This window comes from Pseudopipra pipra, chromosome 3 (genome assembly GCF_036250125.1).
Source record: "Pseudopipra pipra isolate bDixPip1 chromosome 3, bDixPip1.hap1, whole genome shotgun sequence".
In the NCBI taxonomy this organism is placed as follows: Eukaryota; Metazoa; Chordata; class Aves; order Passeriformes; family Pipridae; genus Pseudopipra; species Pseudopipra pipra.
This window is the reverse complement of record NC_087551.1, coordinates 16,381,895-16,401,023: the sequence shown is the minus strand read 5'-3', so window position 1 is coordinate 16,401,023 and position 19,129 is coordinate 16,381,895. Positions and strand designations below refer to the sequence as shown.

At 38.2% G+C, this 19,129-nt stretch overlaps 1 protein-coding gene across 7 annotated transcripts in view; it reads right to left on the bottom strand.

The window, feature by feature from the left end:
- LCLAT1 (lysocardiolipin acyltransferase 1) overlaps positions 1-19,129 on the bottom strand; it is a 115,038-nt gene that overhangs the window by 69,774 nt on the left and 26,135 nt on the right. For 2 of the 7 annotated variants that reach the window (XM_064648023.1, XM_064648022.1), the window contains 3 exons: positions 5,991-6,159; positions 4,932-4,957; positions 3,081-3,279 (listed from right to left, as the gene is read on the bottom strand). In XM_064648023.1, coding sequence (XP_064504093.1) covers positions 3,081-3,279; positions 4,932-4,957; positions 5,991-6,147 — 382 coding nt within the window. In that variant the 5' untranslated portion in view covers positions 6,148-6,159. Of the gene's footprint in view, positions 1-3,080; positions 3,280-4,931; positions 4,958-5,990; positions 6,160-9,002; positions 9,094-19,129 lie in introns of those variants that run through there. The other 5 variants (XM_064648025.1, XM_064648024.1, XM_064648027.1 and 2 more) reach the window with 4 other exon arrangements.

Genomic DNA, 19,129 nt, shown 5'->3' with positions numbered 1-19,129 from the left:
GCTGCAAGAATGTTTCTGAAATTGAGATTACTGAAATGTAATATCTCTTTTTGAAAACTTTACTGCACACAATTCATCAAGCCAAAGCTGCGGTTCCAGGAAGAACAGACCATCTGTTTTTCTTTGGCCTTCTTTTTTTAAAGCTCACCTTTAATCAGTTTTAAGTTTTTTTTCATACACTGGAATGCAAAGACTTAATAACTTAAGAACTGGATAAATGACTCAATGTGTCTCCTTGAAACACTGAATCCTCTGATTTTAATTATAATTAACTAGAAAATAACTGCCTACTTGTAATACAGACTCATTAAATCTGATATCTTTAAACTTTTAACCCACAAAGGGGGCAACAAGAACTCTGGATCTATTTCCATTACCAGCTTTGCCCTTCACGTACCTTATATGCCACTTGAAGGATCCTAACCTCTCACAGACCTATTTTTACACCCCAAATGGGAAACTACTTACAATAACAAAAGTGCTATGCTGAATACTGTCAAGGTTTTCAGAAACATGGAAACAGAAGGCTTGCAATATAAACCTTATCTTATGCACAATTTTAAATTAAATTCTTTTAAAAAGCCTTTGAAAGATCAGAAACAAATGCACTGAAAGCAATGCAGTATATTCACTCAAATATTTCTCAAGCAAAATTACCATTAGGTTAAGATTTATTAAAATTTATGTTTAGCCAATGTATCAAAAGTTTCCTAATCCTATACTTTTAACTATGTATAACTAATCCATACAAATACATGAAAAGATAAAACTGAAAGACATGATGAAAATAGCTGGTCGAATTTCCACTGATATTATGTCTTAAATGATCAAGATCTAAAAGTATTGATTACACATGCAGTGCACTGGAACTGTCTGGTTGATTTCCAAGTGATCTTCTCGCTTTTACAAGCTCATAAAATAAAACTTCTAGGTAAAAACCACAGGACACAATCTAAAAACCCAACCCAAAACCTGACAAACACTTACTAAAGGTGTATCAAATAACACAGCAGAGCTGAGAGTGGTAAGTAAGAGAAATTCTACTGTTACTGCTGAGATTCAGGGTTGTCCTCTTTAGACACCATTTTCTGCAGTGATACTGCCCCAACAAACTTTACAGATTCATCTTTTTCTATCAATCTTCAGTTAATCCAAGAGTCTCACTTTGCAATGGTCCCCTAATTATGTGGCTATACAGAACACTTTTATTTTTGCAAGGAACTGCCACTCAAAACAACCTGACTGAACACAGAGACATGTATTTCTAAGTCCTCCTTTTAGATACACTATGATAAAACAGAAGCTTATCTCTCATAATTTTAGAGCATCAAATCATGGCTTGAGTGAAGGACGTAAGTTTAGCTGAATTCCCTTCCTGTGATTAAAAACACAACATTAACAGTGTACTGAAAAATAACTGATAATTCAGAACATTACAACCAAAGTCCTCAAAGCCTATCTATTGCAGAGAGCGCTTGGGGATCTGGCATTAAAAGTAGTGGGTTATAGCACTACAGATCCAGACATCCACTCTACTTTATGACCAGAAATTTTCATCCTATAATGCAAACAACAGGAGTAAATGTCTGCCTGTGTCACCTCTACATCACAGCCCACAAAGCACAGTATGAGCTCAGAATTTTGTTAGTGGCTTAAGCTACTAAATCATGAAAAAAGAGGGCATGATGGTCTGCTAATATTGACCTGCCACAGATCCATCTGCCTGAGCCTACTCATCAAATGTATTAGATGTGCTCAGTGTATGCACAGAACTGAGAAGGGAATTTGAAAACAAATTTTAAAAAAAAAAAATCAGCCTCTAAAAACTCCTAATACTCTTTCAGGAATCAAATTTTGCCAAGCATAACTTAGCATCCAGGCTCTTGGAGCTAACCTTCCAATTTTATTAAAGGCATTAACAAGCATACATACAAATGTTTTGTTAATAACAAAATATATGCTGCTTTTGAAGAGGCAAATCTACAATCTTCTGTACTATACTACTGACTTCATCTTCCATTATTGCTTTAAAAAGTTGCAAACTCAGCTGATTCCAAGATTTCAAAACGTGTTACGAAGATAAAACATTTATCTAAATATGTATTTTCTCATTTCCTGTCACGTTAACAGAGATGTCTTTTGTCAAGTAAAATTGACCTTAATGTGTGGCCGCCAGGGAGGAAAAAAAAAAACCATTACCTAGTTGCAGGTCTTACTAAAGGCCCAGCAAGTGAATGCAATACAGTGCAACAGTATGAGAGCTCCTCAGTATGGAATCCTGCCAAAATTATTTGTTCAGATAAATGGCCTGACAAAAGGGAACCATAAATAAGGTTACTCTTTCAGCATCATAAAGTTGACGCATATCCTGCCCGAGCTAGTTTTGTATAAAACAGCAAATAAATCTAAGAGATAAATAAAATGCAGAGATGTTTTTATTTCAGATAAGTCTGCCTATTTATTCAGAAACCATTTGCACGACAATCTTTGGCCTATCTGAAACGCTTTCTCTGAGTATGTGCAACTCAGACCTGTTACCAGCCTACATCACTATAAATCCTGATTATTTCATACCCTGTACAGCATATTTTGCATAGCCAGGTTCAATTTAAAACTAGTTATTAAAATCAACCGGCAACTTTGCAATTGCCTACAGAGCTTTTTTTGTTCATCTTCACAATAGTATATGCTGGATAATGAAAAAAGAAGCTTGATGAGAGCATGTGCAACGTGGGGTGAAATAGCACAAAAAACACAGTGTTGAAAGAGACTTTGAAAGAACTGGTAAATAATTTTTCATCATTTTGAAAAATGCTTTCAGTACTTAAAGCAGAAATATTTTTACCTACAAGCAACAACAGAAGCACATGTAGTATCTTAAAAAAGAAAAGCTTAAGCATGTAGTCCAAGCGTCCTCTGGAGATTTAAGGTTTAATCGCTCAACATGCCACATATTTTACACAAGTGTGTTTTAAAATACTGAAACAGAATTTAAACCTACGTCATTTAACAGGTTATGAACAGAGTTGGGCATCATTGAAATATATTTTCCTTTCAAATTAAGGGGTCTAGTGACATACCAAATCCCGGAATGCTTTTGAGACTGGATTTGAGACAGATTTTTTCAAGTCTGAGGTAGCTGTATCGCAGCAGGCAGTTCCACAGGAACATCCAGTCCATTCGTGTGCGATGGTTCATGATAATGACACTCCTTTCTCCAGGAACAAATCCGTCTCCAGTGACAACCACCTTGGCACCAAACACCATTTCCAGCAAGGCCTAGAAATATTATCTCCGTGTTATGGCTTTACTCACAGAAAAAAAGCATCAGCCCATTAGCAATACAAATTAATTTGAATTGTATCATTTCACTTATTCACTCCTATCACCACTGGTAAACAAACTTCTGTTTTCTAATAAAGCAGCCAGCTTTCCCGCAGTAATAGCTGTTTAATGGAAGAGGAAACAACGATTAAACAGCACTTCTTAAAAAGCACTCCACTACAATCACTGCACTAAACTTACCGTTCCCTGATTTTCAAGAATACTATCACATAAGAATGTAAGTGAGTCAGTATGGATTATAACTTGCCAGGTAATCTAAGGAGAGACTAGCTGCACAAATAATCTATTGCTCAATGTTGTCGGGGTTGGGAAGGCATCAGAAGCTGCCTTGCTTTCTGCTTGGGACCAAATAGTCAACATGTTTCACTCCCAAAGCACAGAATAAGCCTCAAACTTGGAAGGACACAGACATGAGCCTGGGCAAACAGCTGTCTCCATTTTGCCTAAACAGCCAGTGATGCCAGAAGGTCACGTAAAAAGCATGTTTCTTGCTTTACCTGTTATATAAGGTTGTGAAGGGTCAAGTTATAAAGCATAGGTCAGTGGTTTATCAGAGGGAAAGAGCAGGCAAGAGCTACACAGTTAGTTTAACAGGGCCTGGTTTCATAACCTGGACAGTCAGACCATAAGCACATAACCAGATTAGCTGTAGTAAGTACAACTGTGGAGCCCAACAGCATGCTCTGGCCACATCCACACCATACCAAATTGCCTGCTGAAAATGGTTTCTGACCCATGACCATTCCCAAGTCATACAGGGAAGTATGTGGGGGAGTGTTGGTTGGTTACAGCAAAAGACCAGGACTAGGAAAGAATTAAAAAATATGGATGACTGAACCTGCAACCTTTTAATGCCTAGTGGAAACACAGTGGAAAGGTACAAAATCCCAAGAAACAGATGCAGACAACAGACATTACCTAGAGGTTTGACTTGAGTCCCCTAAGGTCAGGGTCACTGGCAGGACACTGTCCAACCCAGTTAGCACAGAAAAAGAAACCAGCAAAACACAATTGGACATATGGAGGAACAAACTTACCCTTTGGTCCTAACATAAAAAGCACTTCAAATTACCTCCTTACCTTATCTTCCCCATTCTTCCTCTAAAAAAGTACAGAAAAAGAACAAAGACTGGGGATTTAAACAGAGCTCTATAAAGTAAACCAACTCTCTGTTCTGTTCATATTTCTGCCAACTCCGTGCCAAAGAACACAAGTTTCCCAGGTTAAGTCACCTGTAAAACTAGAATGACATTCTCACAATTGCAAATGGCTTGAGATCTTAGAATGAAAAGCATTATATTTGCCAAGTATTAATACTATTAATAAGTCAGCTCATTATAATTCCAGAAAAGGTGTTGCTATCAAGAGTAACTATGGGCCCCTCCAAGAGTGGTACAGGCAGCACAGCTCCAAATGGCAAAGATATCTGCTTTTCAGAAAGAAAAAAAGTAGCCTTTTTTGGGTAGTTTAATAAGAATCATATTACATATTTAACATCTAGTTAAACATAATAATGAGTGGGTGCCCCGTTCTACATACTCTAACCCTAATATAAGCCAAACTAAACTGAAACAGTTAACACCCACCTCACTGTCCCGTCCTGCTGACTCTCCTAGAAAGGAAATAAAATGTGATAGCAGAGTGAGGAAGGTGGAAATTTCTTACATCACAGAGGTCAGGGTCAAAGTTTCCCTTCTGGAGTCCAACTGGTACAACAGCACTTTATTGTTTGGAGACACAAACCAAAAACCTGCTTTTCCTGACTAAGAATGGAGTAAGTGTAAGGACAGAAAACTAAAGCAGACAAGGTCAGAGCCTCAAAAAGGTTGGGTGCAAAATCTTTTTGAGACTCCTTTTCTGATATGTAATAAAGATTAAACTTCTTTTACGCCACAAGATACATACTTCTGCGTACCAATATGGCATTTTACTTCAGAAAGTGAAACAAATCTTCAGTAGTCTAGAGGAAAAAAATCCTTTAGCTTTTAGAGAACAGATGAAGAAGGACACTCTCCTATTCATACCGCTTTTCCTCTGGAACAATTCAGGGAAAAGCTTTGTTATTGATTTCCAAACTCATATAGTTATAAAGTTGATAAAGGTGAAGCTCTTCTTTTTCAGTTGAAATCATTTACCTCTAATTCAACTACAAGGACTAAATTCTAAGAGGATTAAGTAACAGAACTGTGAAGGTTGGCAACAGCGTACAAAATAGTGGATAATTTTCCTAATGAGATAATTGGAGTAAAGTCCAAAGAAAGAGTTTACAAGACGACTCACTTAGGAAGTTTGCAATTAAAAAAAAAAAAAAATCTTCTGTTTACTAGTATTTCACCTACTCTTCTCTGCATCTGAGTGACACTGGATGAAGATGTCACAAAAAGGCCTTTTCAAGCATAAAATTAAGACACAGCATTAGGTTACATATAAATTAAACTGTGGAAGAAGAGAGGGACTGTAAACAGGCACACAGTTTGCAACTCTGAGCTAAAACCCAAGTTTCCACAGATAGTAAGTGTGTTAGGGCCCGTTTCAACAAAAGCATAAATAACTTAAAAAAAAAAATAAAATCAAAAGTGTTAGTGTGCAAATTAAACTGTGGGATTACAGACAATTACCAGAACTTGGCTCAAACTGCAACTTACCACTGGGAGTGTGAACCAAGTGGCCACGATGCAGTCGGTGATCCAGCGATACCAGGCCGGTGAGATGAACATCAAAGGTAGAAAAGGACCGAGCATGAATATACTCCCAAAGAAACTTCCCAAGAATAGTGCAAGTACAAAGTATATCCCTTTCCATGACACCATGGCTCTGAAAAAGAAAGTTGGCATTATGTTAGAGAGACAAACTGAAATTACATAATTCTTCAAGTCTGTAAGCCCAGTTTGAGGTAATATTCCCCCTTTTTTCCACAGCTAACAACACATGATGATAGTAAACACAATCAAAATGTTCTACTTCACAGGCAGCAGCAAGAAAAGGACTTCATAAACACAGTGATTTGTAAGGTGAATTGGGATATTAAAGGGGCCATAAAAGTATCGGCTACATCATAATTTCCTCCACTTATTACAATATGCAGTTACACTCAAAAATTCTCAGCAAGCTATTTTTATTATCCAAAGGTACAAAAGAGCTATATAAGAGAACACCAGCTACATTAAACTTTTCAGCCATTATCTTTGTCATTGGTGAAGCACTAATGTTACCATTTTCTGCAGACAGGAAACTTCGCTAAACATAGGGTTGCAGAAAGTCATCTTCCCCACCTAACAAGGGTCTATGTGTGACCTCCATCACAAACCACTCAAGCCTGATGAGCGTGACCAGCCATTTCAAATGCCAGTTCCCTTTTCATCCCAACAGGGCAGGCAAGCAGTGGCTGAAGCCTCCCGATCCACCCTGGCTTAGAGAACTCATCACTTTTTGAAGACTGACGTACTTCAACTGTCCTTATCAGTTATTTTCCAACTTAACTGCACCAAAAAGCCAACAGCCTTCGGTTTTCAAGGCAGTTGTCTAGACTTGAAATATTTCAGTGTCTGTGCTATCAGCTACATCCCTTATTATAAATTGAAATGTACAGTACACTGAGCTTCTTAATGCATTACGGCAGAACACTCAGCAATCCTCCAAGCATTTGTAATAGCTACAAGCTTTCACAATTTAGCAACTACTACCAGCTATGACAAAGCAAATGTGGAAATATCAATTCTCTAAATTAGGACCCAAAAATAGACTGTTTTCATCTATTTAGGACTCAGCCAATTGTTTATAAAATCAAAGGTTAAGTAGAAGTCACTTTTTAGTCACTTTACTGAATTCCTTTTTTGACAGGCTATTTTAGAAATTATAAGAGCTCAGTTAGACAGGACTTCAGGACAAGAAAAACAGGAAGCTGGTGGTTTTAATTTTAAAATGAGCAATGGAAAAGTAATCCATTAAGCCTTATGTACTGTAACATACATGATTCATCTCAAGCATGGTGTTGTACAATGTCCATAGCAATAATGTTTGCACAGCAAAGTATTTGAAAGACAAGAAATGGCAACACTAGTGTTGCTAGCACACGAACTTGCTTCTGCTACTTCATGTTGACAAGTAACAAGAAAGTAGCTCTATTTTGAGATACTTTTAGGTTTAAACAATTTCCTAAATTGTATTTGGAGAAAGGCCGAGAGAAGAGGTCATGCAAATTTGTTAATGCAAGAAGGATACAGGAAGTTGTATTTAACTCGACTTTTGCAGCATAGTAAAACAAGTAACATTAAATACAAATGTTTGCTGATAGCTATATCAGAAAGATTTTAACACAATGAAATTTGAATTCAAACAAATGCATATTATTTACGTCCTGGAGTACAGAGCCCTCGCTTTTCTACCAAAAGCAGAAACTAAATAACCAGATGTCTACACATATGCACAAGCAGGACCAATTCTGACACATCAAGGCTTGAAGAGCGACGCACTGAAGTAACAACGTTCCAACTGCCTTCTTGTATTTGTTATTGCAAACCTCTGTGGGGAAAGTTCAAAATAAAGGCAGAAGAGGACAAAAAAACCCCCAAAACACAAACCCAAAGAAAAACAGAAACAAGAGAAAGTGAATAGAACCCCCAAACATTAGTTGCAGAAAGACCAGAAGAAAAAGCCTTCTCCTGACATCAAGATTTGAGACCTACTGCAAAAGGCAGCAGAGAGGTTTAAAATTCGGTGTGCTTGACCTAATCAACATTTTTTGAGGAACACACTGGAAAACAACCGGAAACATGTAGGCACAGTGCTCTCAGGCACCTGGTGTGATTCTTGGAGTGTCCCGTGCAGGGCCAGGAGTTGGACTCTATGACCCTGACGGGTCCCTTCCAACTCAGGATATTCTATGATTCTATGAAAGACCACTAGTAGACAGAGAACAAGAGTTTTTTAAGCTTTAGCCACCTACTCTGGTCCTCTGTGAGGCTGCTCAGAGCCTTTGGTCATCGGTCAGATAAAATGACCTTCCCCAGGCAGACACCCCGGCTCCGACAGGCTGCGGGCAACACGGAGCTGACGCTCCAGTCCCAAATACCTGAGTACTGCACACAGGTAACCACAGAGCTAATGAGACGTCGCTCTGTCATCCTTCTAGACTCCTAGGAAAGCAATGTGGGTCATTTATTTACAGGCTGCCCTTTTCACAGTTTACACTAGTCCTTACCTCAAAGTATTGCACACAGCAAAAGAGTTAAGGAAGATTATTATTTTTTTTTATTTTACGTGAAAGACTGTCTCGTAAATACTTTTTTTGTTTGTTTTAGATGAAGGTATCTGAGCCATGGAAAAGACCTGATGAAGTTCTGAATTTTCTCTTCTTCAACCAGCACTCCAGCAGTACTTTCTTTATCATTACAGTATATACATATGTGAGTTATACTGCATTCCAGCGGGCAGAACACTGTGGTGTTTATTTCTAGACACAAAAGATACCATGTGTGTTTTCAATTGATGCCATTTATCACTCTTGAAGCCAAATTTTTAGCGTGATACATACCACATTTCAGTTATTGCTTCTATATAATACATTATAGATCTTTACACATGCACATATGCATTTATCTAGAATAATGGGTAGACTTTGCCTCTGAATTACCTCTACCATACAATAAAGCACCTACCATGCTAAGAGGTATGAAAAACAACTCCCTCTGAATGAATTTGAGCAAAACTGCGAGCTAAGAAGCCTGTGACAATGTGAAGAACTTACAGCAGAGAGTAACCATCCAGCTGGCTTTCTGAAAACAGTAGAGCAAGCTCATTTTAGTAAAAAGGTCAAACTGTTAATACACTCAACCCATTTGTTTTCATTTGTGGGTTCACATGCTGGAGTTACAGCCTGGACAATAGTTTACATGATTTAAAGTACATCTGCCTACACACGTCAGTTGAGAAACATTTACATATACTCTCATTTTAGCCAAGAGTCGAGAATGGATAGTCATTACCCAAGGTGCTGCTGGGCACCTTTGTTGCCAAGATCACATGTCCTGGGCTGGCCAGCAGAAGAGTTGTTCTGCACAGGGAGGGCAGAGAGGAGGCTAAAGCCCCAGGATGGATTTGACACACCCACCAGACCAGGTGCACTGCTGAAACCTTGTGCACTCTCTAATTTAAATGGTGCACAGAGACAAAGCAGCTTCTTGGCTGTGAGTACAGTGCACAAGTTTGTAAACTCTGCAGAGCCAGCTCTGGGCAGACAAAATACTTAGTTACAACTCTGTGTCCTACCAAAGCTTCAGTACAGTTTGGGAATTGCCCCGTCTCTGAAGCAGTACAGTCATGTTCATGCAGCGCCGCAACCTGCCTAACAAACCCTCCCCTGCCTTCTCCTCTTCCCAACAGCAACCCTTCTCCCAGCTCTGCATCCCACATCTCTCATCCCGACGCTACAATACCCCTCCCATGGATTCCCCCATTCCATCCCCCTGCAACACCAGCTTGTTTGGGCAGGTGAAGAGCAGCGGGCTCCAAGGGGCCCTCCTGGAATGGGAAGCTGCGGTGCTGAGGACTGCAGACTTGGCAAGTGGGGTCAGCTGTCGGGTCCTGCTAGGCCAGGCCATGCTCTGCACACCCGTGTCAACTTGTGTTGGCACTGCAAGGGCTGTTGCACCCAGTTTACCATTCCAGAAACCTACCACTAGAGACAAGAGGGAACTGACTCTATTATCATCCTTTAGCATCCCTCAGCCCCTTAAATACCTACCTTAAAAACAAACTGCCTCTAAGATATGTCACCCATCCCAAATCTAACATCTGCATTCAACAAGAGAAGTAATAGCTACAAATCAATGCAAAATACATGCCTGCAACTTCATAACATGATTAAAAACCAGCCAAATAATCTCAAAGAAGAAGGAGTACTTAATGAGGACTTGTAAAATGATCTAAAACAAATGTGAAAAATCTCAAAACAAAGAAAATTGGAGCTGACTCATGTCAGAGATGAGACACCCAAGAAATGAATTAAAGGATTCAACAGGAAGTCTGAACGAATCCAAGCATTTTTTAAGTACAGAAGTATTCTGTTACTGTTGCTGGCAACTATCACTTTCTAATCCAGCAATCACTCTCAACACTGGATTTAGCATGTATGATGGCCTCTGTGTATCTTTAAAGCCGCTTTCCATTTGCTGTGTGGGTCAGAGCTCAGGAGAAACACTCAAAATTATTTTACAATTCAGACTGAAAGCTGCAAACAGTGAGAAAGACAGCACCCTCATACTGGGCTTGTAGTTCTTCATCTATTTCATGGCAGAACTCCAAGTTATTGGGGTACTGTACTTCACATGTTCTCGTTGCCATAGCAGAAGGAAAACATGCTCTGTCTCCAGGTAACTAGAAACAATAATTCTTAAAATACAATTTTTGCTGTCTATTTCAGTTAATTTTAAAAATTCTTGGCTACAAGGGGACAAATTACTTTCCCAAACAGTTTTTGTAAACTTCATATTTATTAGACTATTTACTTAAAATTATTTCAATATTCTGTACAAACAAAATGTTTGCATAGTAACATAAAGCAAATGCACCTTCCTGTGATCCGATTTAGGCTTGTTTTGCTTAACATCTAAATACTTTTATTGAAAGTATAGCTGGAAGGACAGACAAACCACAGCTTTTTGTGATGATGACTTCAAAAGGTTTTAAACAGCCTGCTCTCTACATCAAAACTTTTTTTTCGCAACTGCTTCTATGGCTTGTAAGCGGGCAAAGGATGCAAAATAAGTTTATCTGCTGAGAAACAAAAAAATTCTAAACTTAAAGGTCTAGAAATTTCAGAGGAGTCAGGACTCACCACAGGATTCACGTTTCCTTAACAGCTCCTGGCTAATTCAAAGTTCTTGTACAAATGGGTTAATTTGTCTTCCAGGTTCAATGTAAAACAAGATTTTAACCTCAGCACGGCATTAAGCAATACTACCTGACAAACAGAGCCAGCTGCCTGATAACTAGAGAGATTTTTAAAGGCTTAGTACTGTGAAGTGAGCAAATCAGGTTTTATTATACCACTGAAAAGATAAGAAATGCTCTTCAGTGCCAATAAAACAACAGTGTATTATTACTGGTCAGCATGTTTCCATTCAATCAGCACAGGCAATACAACTGTTCATTAGCCTTCAAAAACTGAATGGGGACTTCTATGCACTGGATTTAATGCTTCTTTCAGTCAAATACCAATGGAAAAGGTAAATGTTTTCTTCAATTAAAATCAAGCAGAAACTCACACAGAGAAACAATTATGGCTTTTCCCTGACAGTTCTGCAAAGAAAGCAACCAGTTAACTACAAACTGACTTCACTTTCTTCTGCATTTCTTCTAAGCATGGTAAATGAAAGAGGTGAGCTGGAAATTCCAGCTCCCATATTCAACTTTGCATTCTGAAACATAATTCCCAAATCATAAGACACAATTTTTAAAACCTTTGATCAGGGTGAAGTGAATTGAACTTCAAGGAGGTAGGCAAGAGGGGAACAAAACCTGCCAACTTTCCAGGTGTCTATTAAACGAGCCATCAAATCAATAACTCAAACTTTTACTTGTTCAGTGTTTTTAAGGTTCCTAAGCAAAATCATCTAGACAGGAGAGTGAGCAGGCGGAGGGACAGCCCTTCCCAGCTTGTGAGGCAAATAAGAAGGGGTCTCAGCAACAAGTGAGCAGTGGCCAAGTGACAAAACATCAGCCAGGCAGACAAAATTTCAGTGGAAATGACCCATCCAAGGCAGAACATCTCAAGTTCAACAAAATCACACTTTTCTATTTGAGCATTTTATGTTGTTCTTCTATATCAGCATTTAAAAGGAAATTTTTATCAATTCTTGCACTCAGAGCAAGAAACTAGTTTCTATGTAGTACCATATTTAAAATGAAATTTGTTCACAGCAAGCTTTTGTAAGCTGACTCCATTGTATTTCCAGATCTAAAACTTACCCCATCTCTTCTCACTTGTGCCTCAGTTAAAAGAACTGCAGAAATAGCAGAGGTTATAGGGGAAGCAATGACAGGAGAAAGCTGAATTATTAATTGCAGAGATATCCACTCTAATCAGTAGCCCACACAATACAGACAAGATGCTCCATCCATCTCAATAGACCTCTCTATGAACTACATTTTACTTCTGATCCTTTTCTTGGGCACTTCAGTATTTTAAGGAACATACAAATACGGCACAAATCACTATCAGGGAAAAAAAATATGAGAAGAAACAGTCACTTGACCATTAAAACCACTTCCTTTTTATTCAGTTTTTGCATTTAAAAACCTTAAAAGATTCACGTATCATAAAACAATACAGGATAGGGCAATAAGAGCTAATAATCATCACAAACCACACCCCTGACCCTGTCTAACAGTATAGCAGATATTAGCTTACACATGCCCAAAATAAAAAGTACAATACTTAATGAGCAATTTCCGTAAATATTACCAATAAAATATGATTACTGCTGCATTTTACAACTTATTTTCTCTTTTATTTGCCAAGACTTAATCTGACTATTATAATTCAATAAAAAATTTAACAGAATATTGAATTCACTCTTCCAAGTAATTGTGTCTTTCCAAATGCAAAAACCCTGGCTGAGATCCTTTGCAGTACAGCCTTTAGGTACTGTAAGCGGGTAATTCAGTCAGGGTACAAACATCAAATCAGTCTGATGCTTTTTCACCCTCTTTTACCTGTACTCTTTCCACTGTTGCTCCAGACAACCATTAGACCAATAAAGCCAGAATGAGAGCACGAGCTAAGGTATTTGAAATCATTTGTAAGACGGAGTCATGCAATAGCTACAGCTGCTTCCTGAAAAAAACTCCAATGATTTATGGAGAAGTAGCTTGCTTCTGTTCCTTACTATAATCAGAAAATTTAGATGAATTGACAAGTTTGAGCTGCTGTAGGAAGAACTGCACAAGAGTTTTTTCTAGCAAAAGCTATCTCACTTTTTTATTACGCCTATTGCACAGACACAAATAATTTTGAATTAATTCTTCTGACCTTTCCATGCATACAGTTGTTCTCTGCAGTATCCATCAAGTTACTGAGACCTCACAAGCCTGTACTGAACAGCAACCAATATAAAAAGAATGCCCTGGTTGACAAGTCATCAAAAATAGGTTTGGCAGACAAAGAAGAGCTGTTTTATTTCCCCCATCCTGCCTTTAAATAAAAGAAACAAAAAAACCTCCAAAACTTTGCAACAAACATGGAACAGTGGTCAGTTTGGGGGGGTTTATTAGATACTTCATGTAAAACCGGCAGGTCAGCTCCAGGCCCAGTCTATTTTTCAAAAAAGTTACATGTGATCAACAGCTGCCAAATCTAAGTCCCCTGGTTTTCAAACTCTACAGCAAATCAAAAAGCTGACCAACACTGATGGGTAAGAAATCCAAGAGAAAATTATGAAAAACAGATTAAATGTTCCACTTTGTAATTCGAGATGTTACAAACAAACCAATAAATCAAATTTATTTTTTCCCCTGCATAAGAGCACCCCAGCACCTTAGTTCAGAGCTATTCTTCATAGGGAGGGGTGGCACTTATAACTTCAGAAGGACCTATTTCACAATAAAATCCTCATCTGGGGAACACAAATAAAGGACTCCAATGCTGAAGAACAGTTACTCAAATACAAAACTAGTAGTGTTCAGTGGAATATCTTTAAATCTCTGCCACTGGCATTAAACCAAAATCACACTCAGGGAAGGACAAATCCATGAAACTTCTAATGGCTTTTCTACCCTCCTCTTGACAGAATTTTGTCATCAACTTAATTCAAAAGAAATGTAGGAGTGGTGTATGAACAAAACTCATACAGCCTGTTCAGCATGCTATGAAAACCTCTGAACATCACTAACAGCATGACAGAAAGCTTATGCTGACTCACATTATTCGAAGAGTGCAATTATGAAAATACAGAGGGGCAATGCAAAAGCAGACTTCCAGAAGCCCTAAGCAAGCTACTCAACCTGAAAAAGTTTCACTGAAACCTTTGTATTTGTGACCAAAGAGCTCTCTCATTTCTAGAACAGATTATGTTAACCCAAACAATTCATCCTTTTCCAGCTATAATGTGTGGTACAAATGAATTTGATTCTGGGTAATACTACAGCATAGTTGGTTTTTTTTTAACCAACACAGCCTTTTTCTTTTAGTATCTTTTATACTATGACAGGCACCACCTGTAGTGCAACAGTGATTTCTAAACTGGTTTATACCTTTTCCCAGTAGCATGTTACATGCTATAAAAGTTCAGCAGGTCCCCAACAGCAAACTTACTGAAGGCAGTGAGTCTCCACCTAGAATCAGTTGCAAGATCAGATTATGAATTTTATCTACTCTCAGAACTTGTAAAAGGCTGAAAAGAAAGACTAGACACTTATCTTCATTTCTCTACCATGTAAGTAATTCTGGTTCAACAGCACTTAGATGAGAAATGGAGAACACTGTCCACAGACAAATTTGTGTTACTATATTTTTTTAATAATAATAAAGATAAATTGCTATTATCAATGGCATATAACTCAGCCAAGCCTCTGAGCCTGTGCAACTGCCTCAGGCTTTTTGAAACGCATTTCCAAAACAAATATCAAAGAAAAAAACCATTTGCAAATAACATTAAAAATGTCCCAGCCATTTAATTGGAAAATTCCATTTGAGAACTTGAAATTTTGCAGGGCTGCCTTTGTGTCAGTACACAGCACTGAGGCATACTTACACGTCAGCAAGTATCACAAGTTTATAACAACTTTAAAAGCCACATAAATTGTAGTTTTCTACACGTTGGGCTTACAGCCTGGCTGCTTTCCAAGGTAAGCACAGAAGAAACAATAGATCAGTTACCTGGGAGGCTCTGAAGCAAAAGAAGAAAAATACAGTAGTTTTGCAGAAAACTGACAAACGTTTCATTCCCACTGAAAGCAGCAGAAACAGTTTATTTGCATTTGCTCCATTTCCGGACATGAAATCCTGTTTTCAATCTATTATGTTTTGATGTACATCAACATCCAAAGCGTTATAGTCAAAAACCACATGTTGCCAAACTACTGTCCCACTACCAACTAATAAAATTTCTACTTCAAGACCTTACAGTAAGAGAGGAAGTTCTGCTGTGCTTTTCAGAGTGTTCTAGACAACAGCCTTCAAACCTCTTTGGCGACCTCACCAGCAGGATCAGTCACCAGCGTATCTGGATATTTTTAAGGTTACATTACAAACCACTGCTAAGAAGTGTAGCTTTACCCCCATCTTCAGCTCTGTAACTCTTTCTTTCCACCAGCCACAATGGGAAGCGTCTCTCCTCTGACAGGACTCCAAAGGGACGTCCCCAGGGCTTTGAGTGGACCCAGGCCTTCAAAGCCATTTCTAACAGAGCACTGCATTTCACAGTGTAAACCACCTGCATGGTGCTGTGCGTAGATTCAAGCTTTGCCCAGGAAGATGCAGAACTGAGTTGAGTTCATCTGTACTTGAGATAATAAAGCTCTGTGTCTCAGCAGGGACTCTCAGCCCATGCACAGCAGCAGGATGATGCAGACATGGTGCCTCTTGTGCCAGGGCTACTGAACCTGATTTTATAAAACCCATGCCATTTTTCTTCAAATCTAAATGCTCTCAAAGCCAGAAAGTGTTTTATCAATATAGTATAATAAAGCAACTCATGTTCCTTGTTAAAGCTGAATGGCTTTGGCCCCTCAAACACCTAGAAAGATATGTGATCATTTAATTCTTACTTGTAAATTTTTTTGCATTTACCTGCAAAGGATCCAGTGTTATTGACAAATGAATAACAAAATATTTTGCATGAACATTTATCAAGGTCATTTTAGCCTGTAACAAATTACCAGTATAAGCAGCTAAATAAAGTAATTCAGTGTTGAGGCAACCAGGGGAGTTATCTGCCAGTGCTTATGCAATACTTTACTGAGTTGCCAGACAAACTGAAAAAAACAACATCTAAGACCAAGACTTTTAGCTTTTTATTATGTAAAATAGTAGCTCATTTGAAACAGAAACTCAGTTTCTAATAAAGTTTGCCAGAACTGAAAGGAGCTTATAAAAATAATTAAAAGTGGTTTAATAGGTGTATTTCCCATCACAAAGACCAAGTGAATGTTACAGTAAGAATGGGTTTCAAGTCAGCTGCAAATACGTTTGGCAGTTGCAGATTCATCAGACAGACATGCTGTGGTATACACATAGATGCAAGGCAATCCAAGAACAAAGTATCCATGAAATAATTACAGAACAGCAAGTGACCTAGTCAGGGAAATAACCTATTACAGCTATTCAGGGACTACCAGATTTTACACATGTGAGCAATCCTCTGCTTAAAAGAACAGGGAGGAAAGAAGGAAATCCTCACAAGAACTGAAGATAAAGAGCCTCCCAACACGCACTTGGGGCATTGTTACAGACCAACTGACCCATTCCAGTCTCTTACTCAGTACCACCAATATTGCTATGAAAGTGCCTTAGAAGCTGGAAAGTGATAGGGGAAAAGAAGAAAAAGACAGAACAACTTTTAAAAGACTCTGATCACTGAAGCAAAAAAATTGTTTGGATCATTCAGAAAACTACGCTGCTCACACCTAGAGAATGAGAGGCCAAAAGATAAAACCCTGACCTACACCAAAACTGTCACGTGGAAGATAAAGGAGACAGGTGACAAGGTAGAAATAGTCTCGAGAACATTACTGATTGGCACACACTCTTCCACTTAAAATAAATAAAAATGAAAATGAATTCTAAGAGGAAATGCAATGAGTCAATCTTTGCACTAGGTAAATCATATCCAAAAAAAGGAAGATATTATCCAGAAATACCCAAATCGGGAGTCTTCTCATAGCAGTTTCTATAGTCATGAAACATGTTCAGCATCAGTTGTATCTAGATTTTTCTTCAGGGTCAGAAAGATTTAGAGTTAATGACCTAGCAATTCATTGTAAGGATTTTTCCCCCCCCCCCTCTCTTGCTACAAGAATCTGTCTTCCAAGATCTAGCATTCTCTCAGTTATTTCCAAGTGGGAACACACCCTGTCATGTGTTTCCCCTTTTACCAAGTGCCCTGATCTTTCAGGAAAAAGATCATAAAAACCCACAGAATTCCTGGAAAGAATCTGTTCTTTCTGATTAGCATACTAGTATCACAGACACAGAAGAAAGAAAGCTTACCTTCAAGGTATAAAATATGCTCATTAATAAGTGAAGTAACTGGGCAACTGACTAAGGATATATATGAGAAAGCACGTACATCTTTCTAGCTGCATTTGTAGAAGAATTCTCAAATTCAATCACAGCTCTTGAAATGCATTTAATGAGTTCATTGCAATGGGCATTGTGGACATGATATTTTTATTGGGGAAATTATAAATCATGGACTTGTCAAAAATAGATGGTTATGACATTCCACTCCCCTCTCTTCCTCATCAGCTTGAGGATTTCTCTCCCTGTGTTTTCTGAAAATAAACACATTGCTGAAATTCTCAGTGTGATTCCAAATAACCAAAGGACTGTATGCTTTTACTTACTGGGACACTTTTCATTCAAACACTACAGCCTCCAGAAAATGAGTCCACCTCTGGTATGACTGCAAGGCATGCTGAAGTTAAAAAAAAACCACAAAGTTAAACACGGAAGCACCAGCATTAAAATAACAGCACTGACAATGAAATATTCTTTTGTTCCAAAGCTACGTGACATTTTCATCTAAGCAAGGAAGAGACAACTATCTTATTTCAGAGCTGAACATCTAAGTATAGGATATTTTTGTTGCCAGCATGACCATCAAGCAAACAGCTGGACAAGCTCTTGATAAGAGGAAGAGTAGTGACAGGAAATGATGCAACACAAGAACCAAAGACCTGATATGACACAGTCTCACTTGAAGCCTATGAAAACCATTCCTTTATGGTATCATAAGTAAATACTAACAAAAAAATGGAAACTATTTAGACAAACTGTAGAAACATAATCTTCATCAAACAAGGGACAGTAAAATTGTTCCAACTCTACTAAAATGTTACGAATTAACTGGCAATTGGGTCAACTTCCCATCTTTCCCAAAGGTATAAAACCAAGATGACTTGCAGGGATGCTGCTTTCCAAGCTCACAGGCAGAATGAATAGCATGGGAATTCCTATTCTAGTAGAGGCACCAAATCAAGATGCACTCACTCCTGTATGTCTTAACTCATACTGGGTGTTAAACCTAATTCTCTACAACGGCAGTGAAATAAGAGCCCCAGTGACAAGTAAGGTCCTGCCCTTCACAGTTCTGACTTCTCCCCTCAGCAGGTCCACCTTGAACAACAACTGAGGCAGTAACACCTCTGAAAGTTAGCTGTGATTATTAAGTTAAAAACTCCAGCTTTCACAGGGGAACATATATGGACACTTCTTCTGAGTGCTTCCACTCTTAACACTAACATAGTAAGTATGTACTTTGATATGAATTTCTGTAAGAGCACTGGCTTTCCATGAGGGTAGCTCTTAATATGCAGTTGGCCCTAAAACCTCTCTACAGAAATGCACAAAGAAATACATTGCTTAATTTAAAGATTAATAATACATTTGTCATAGCTTAAATAGAAGATAAAAGTTTGCAACTTCTATTATGGTATCTACAAATACACTGTGAAAAAAATCCCTGGCTGCTATAGTATCAGTTATATATTTGGATTAACATAGATAACTTAGAATAAGCCTACTTTTCTCTCAAGGCTAAAACATATAATTTTTAATTTTATGTAA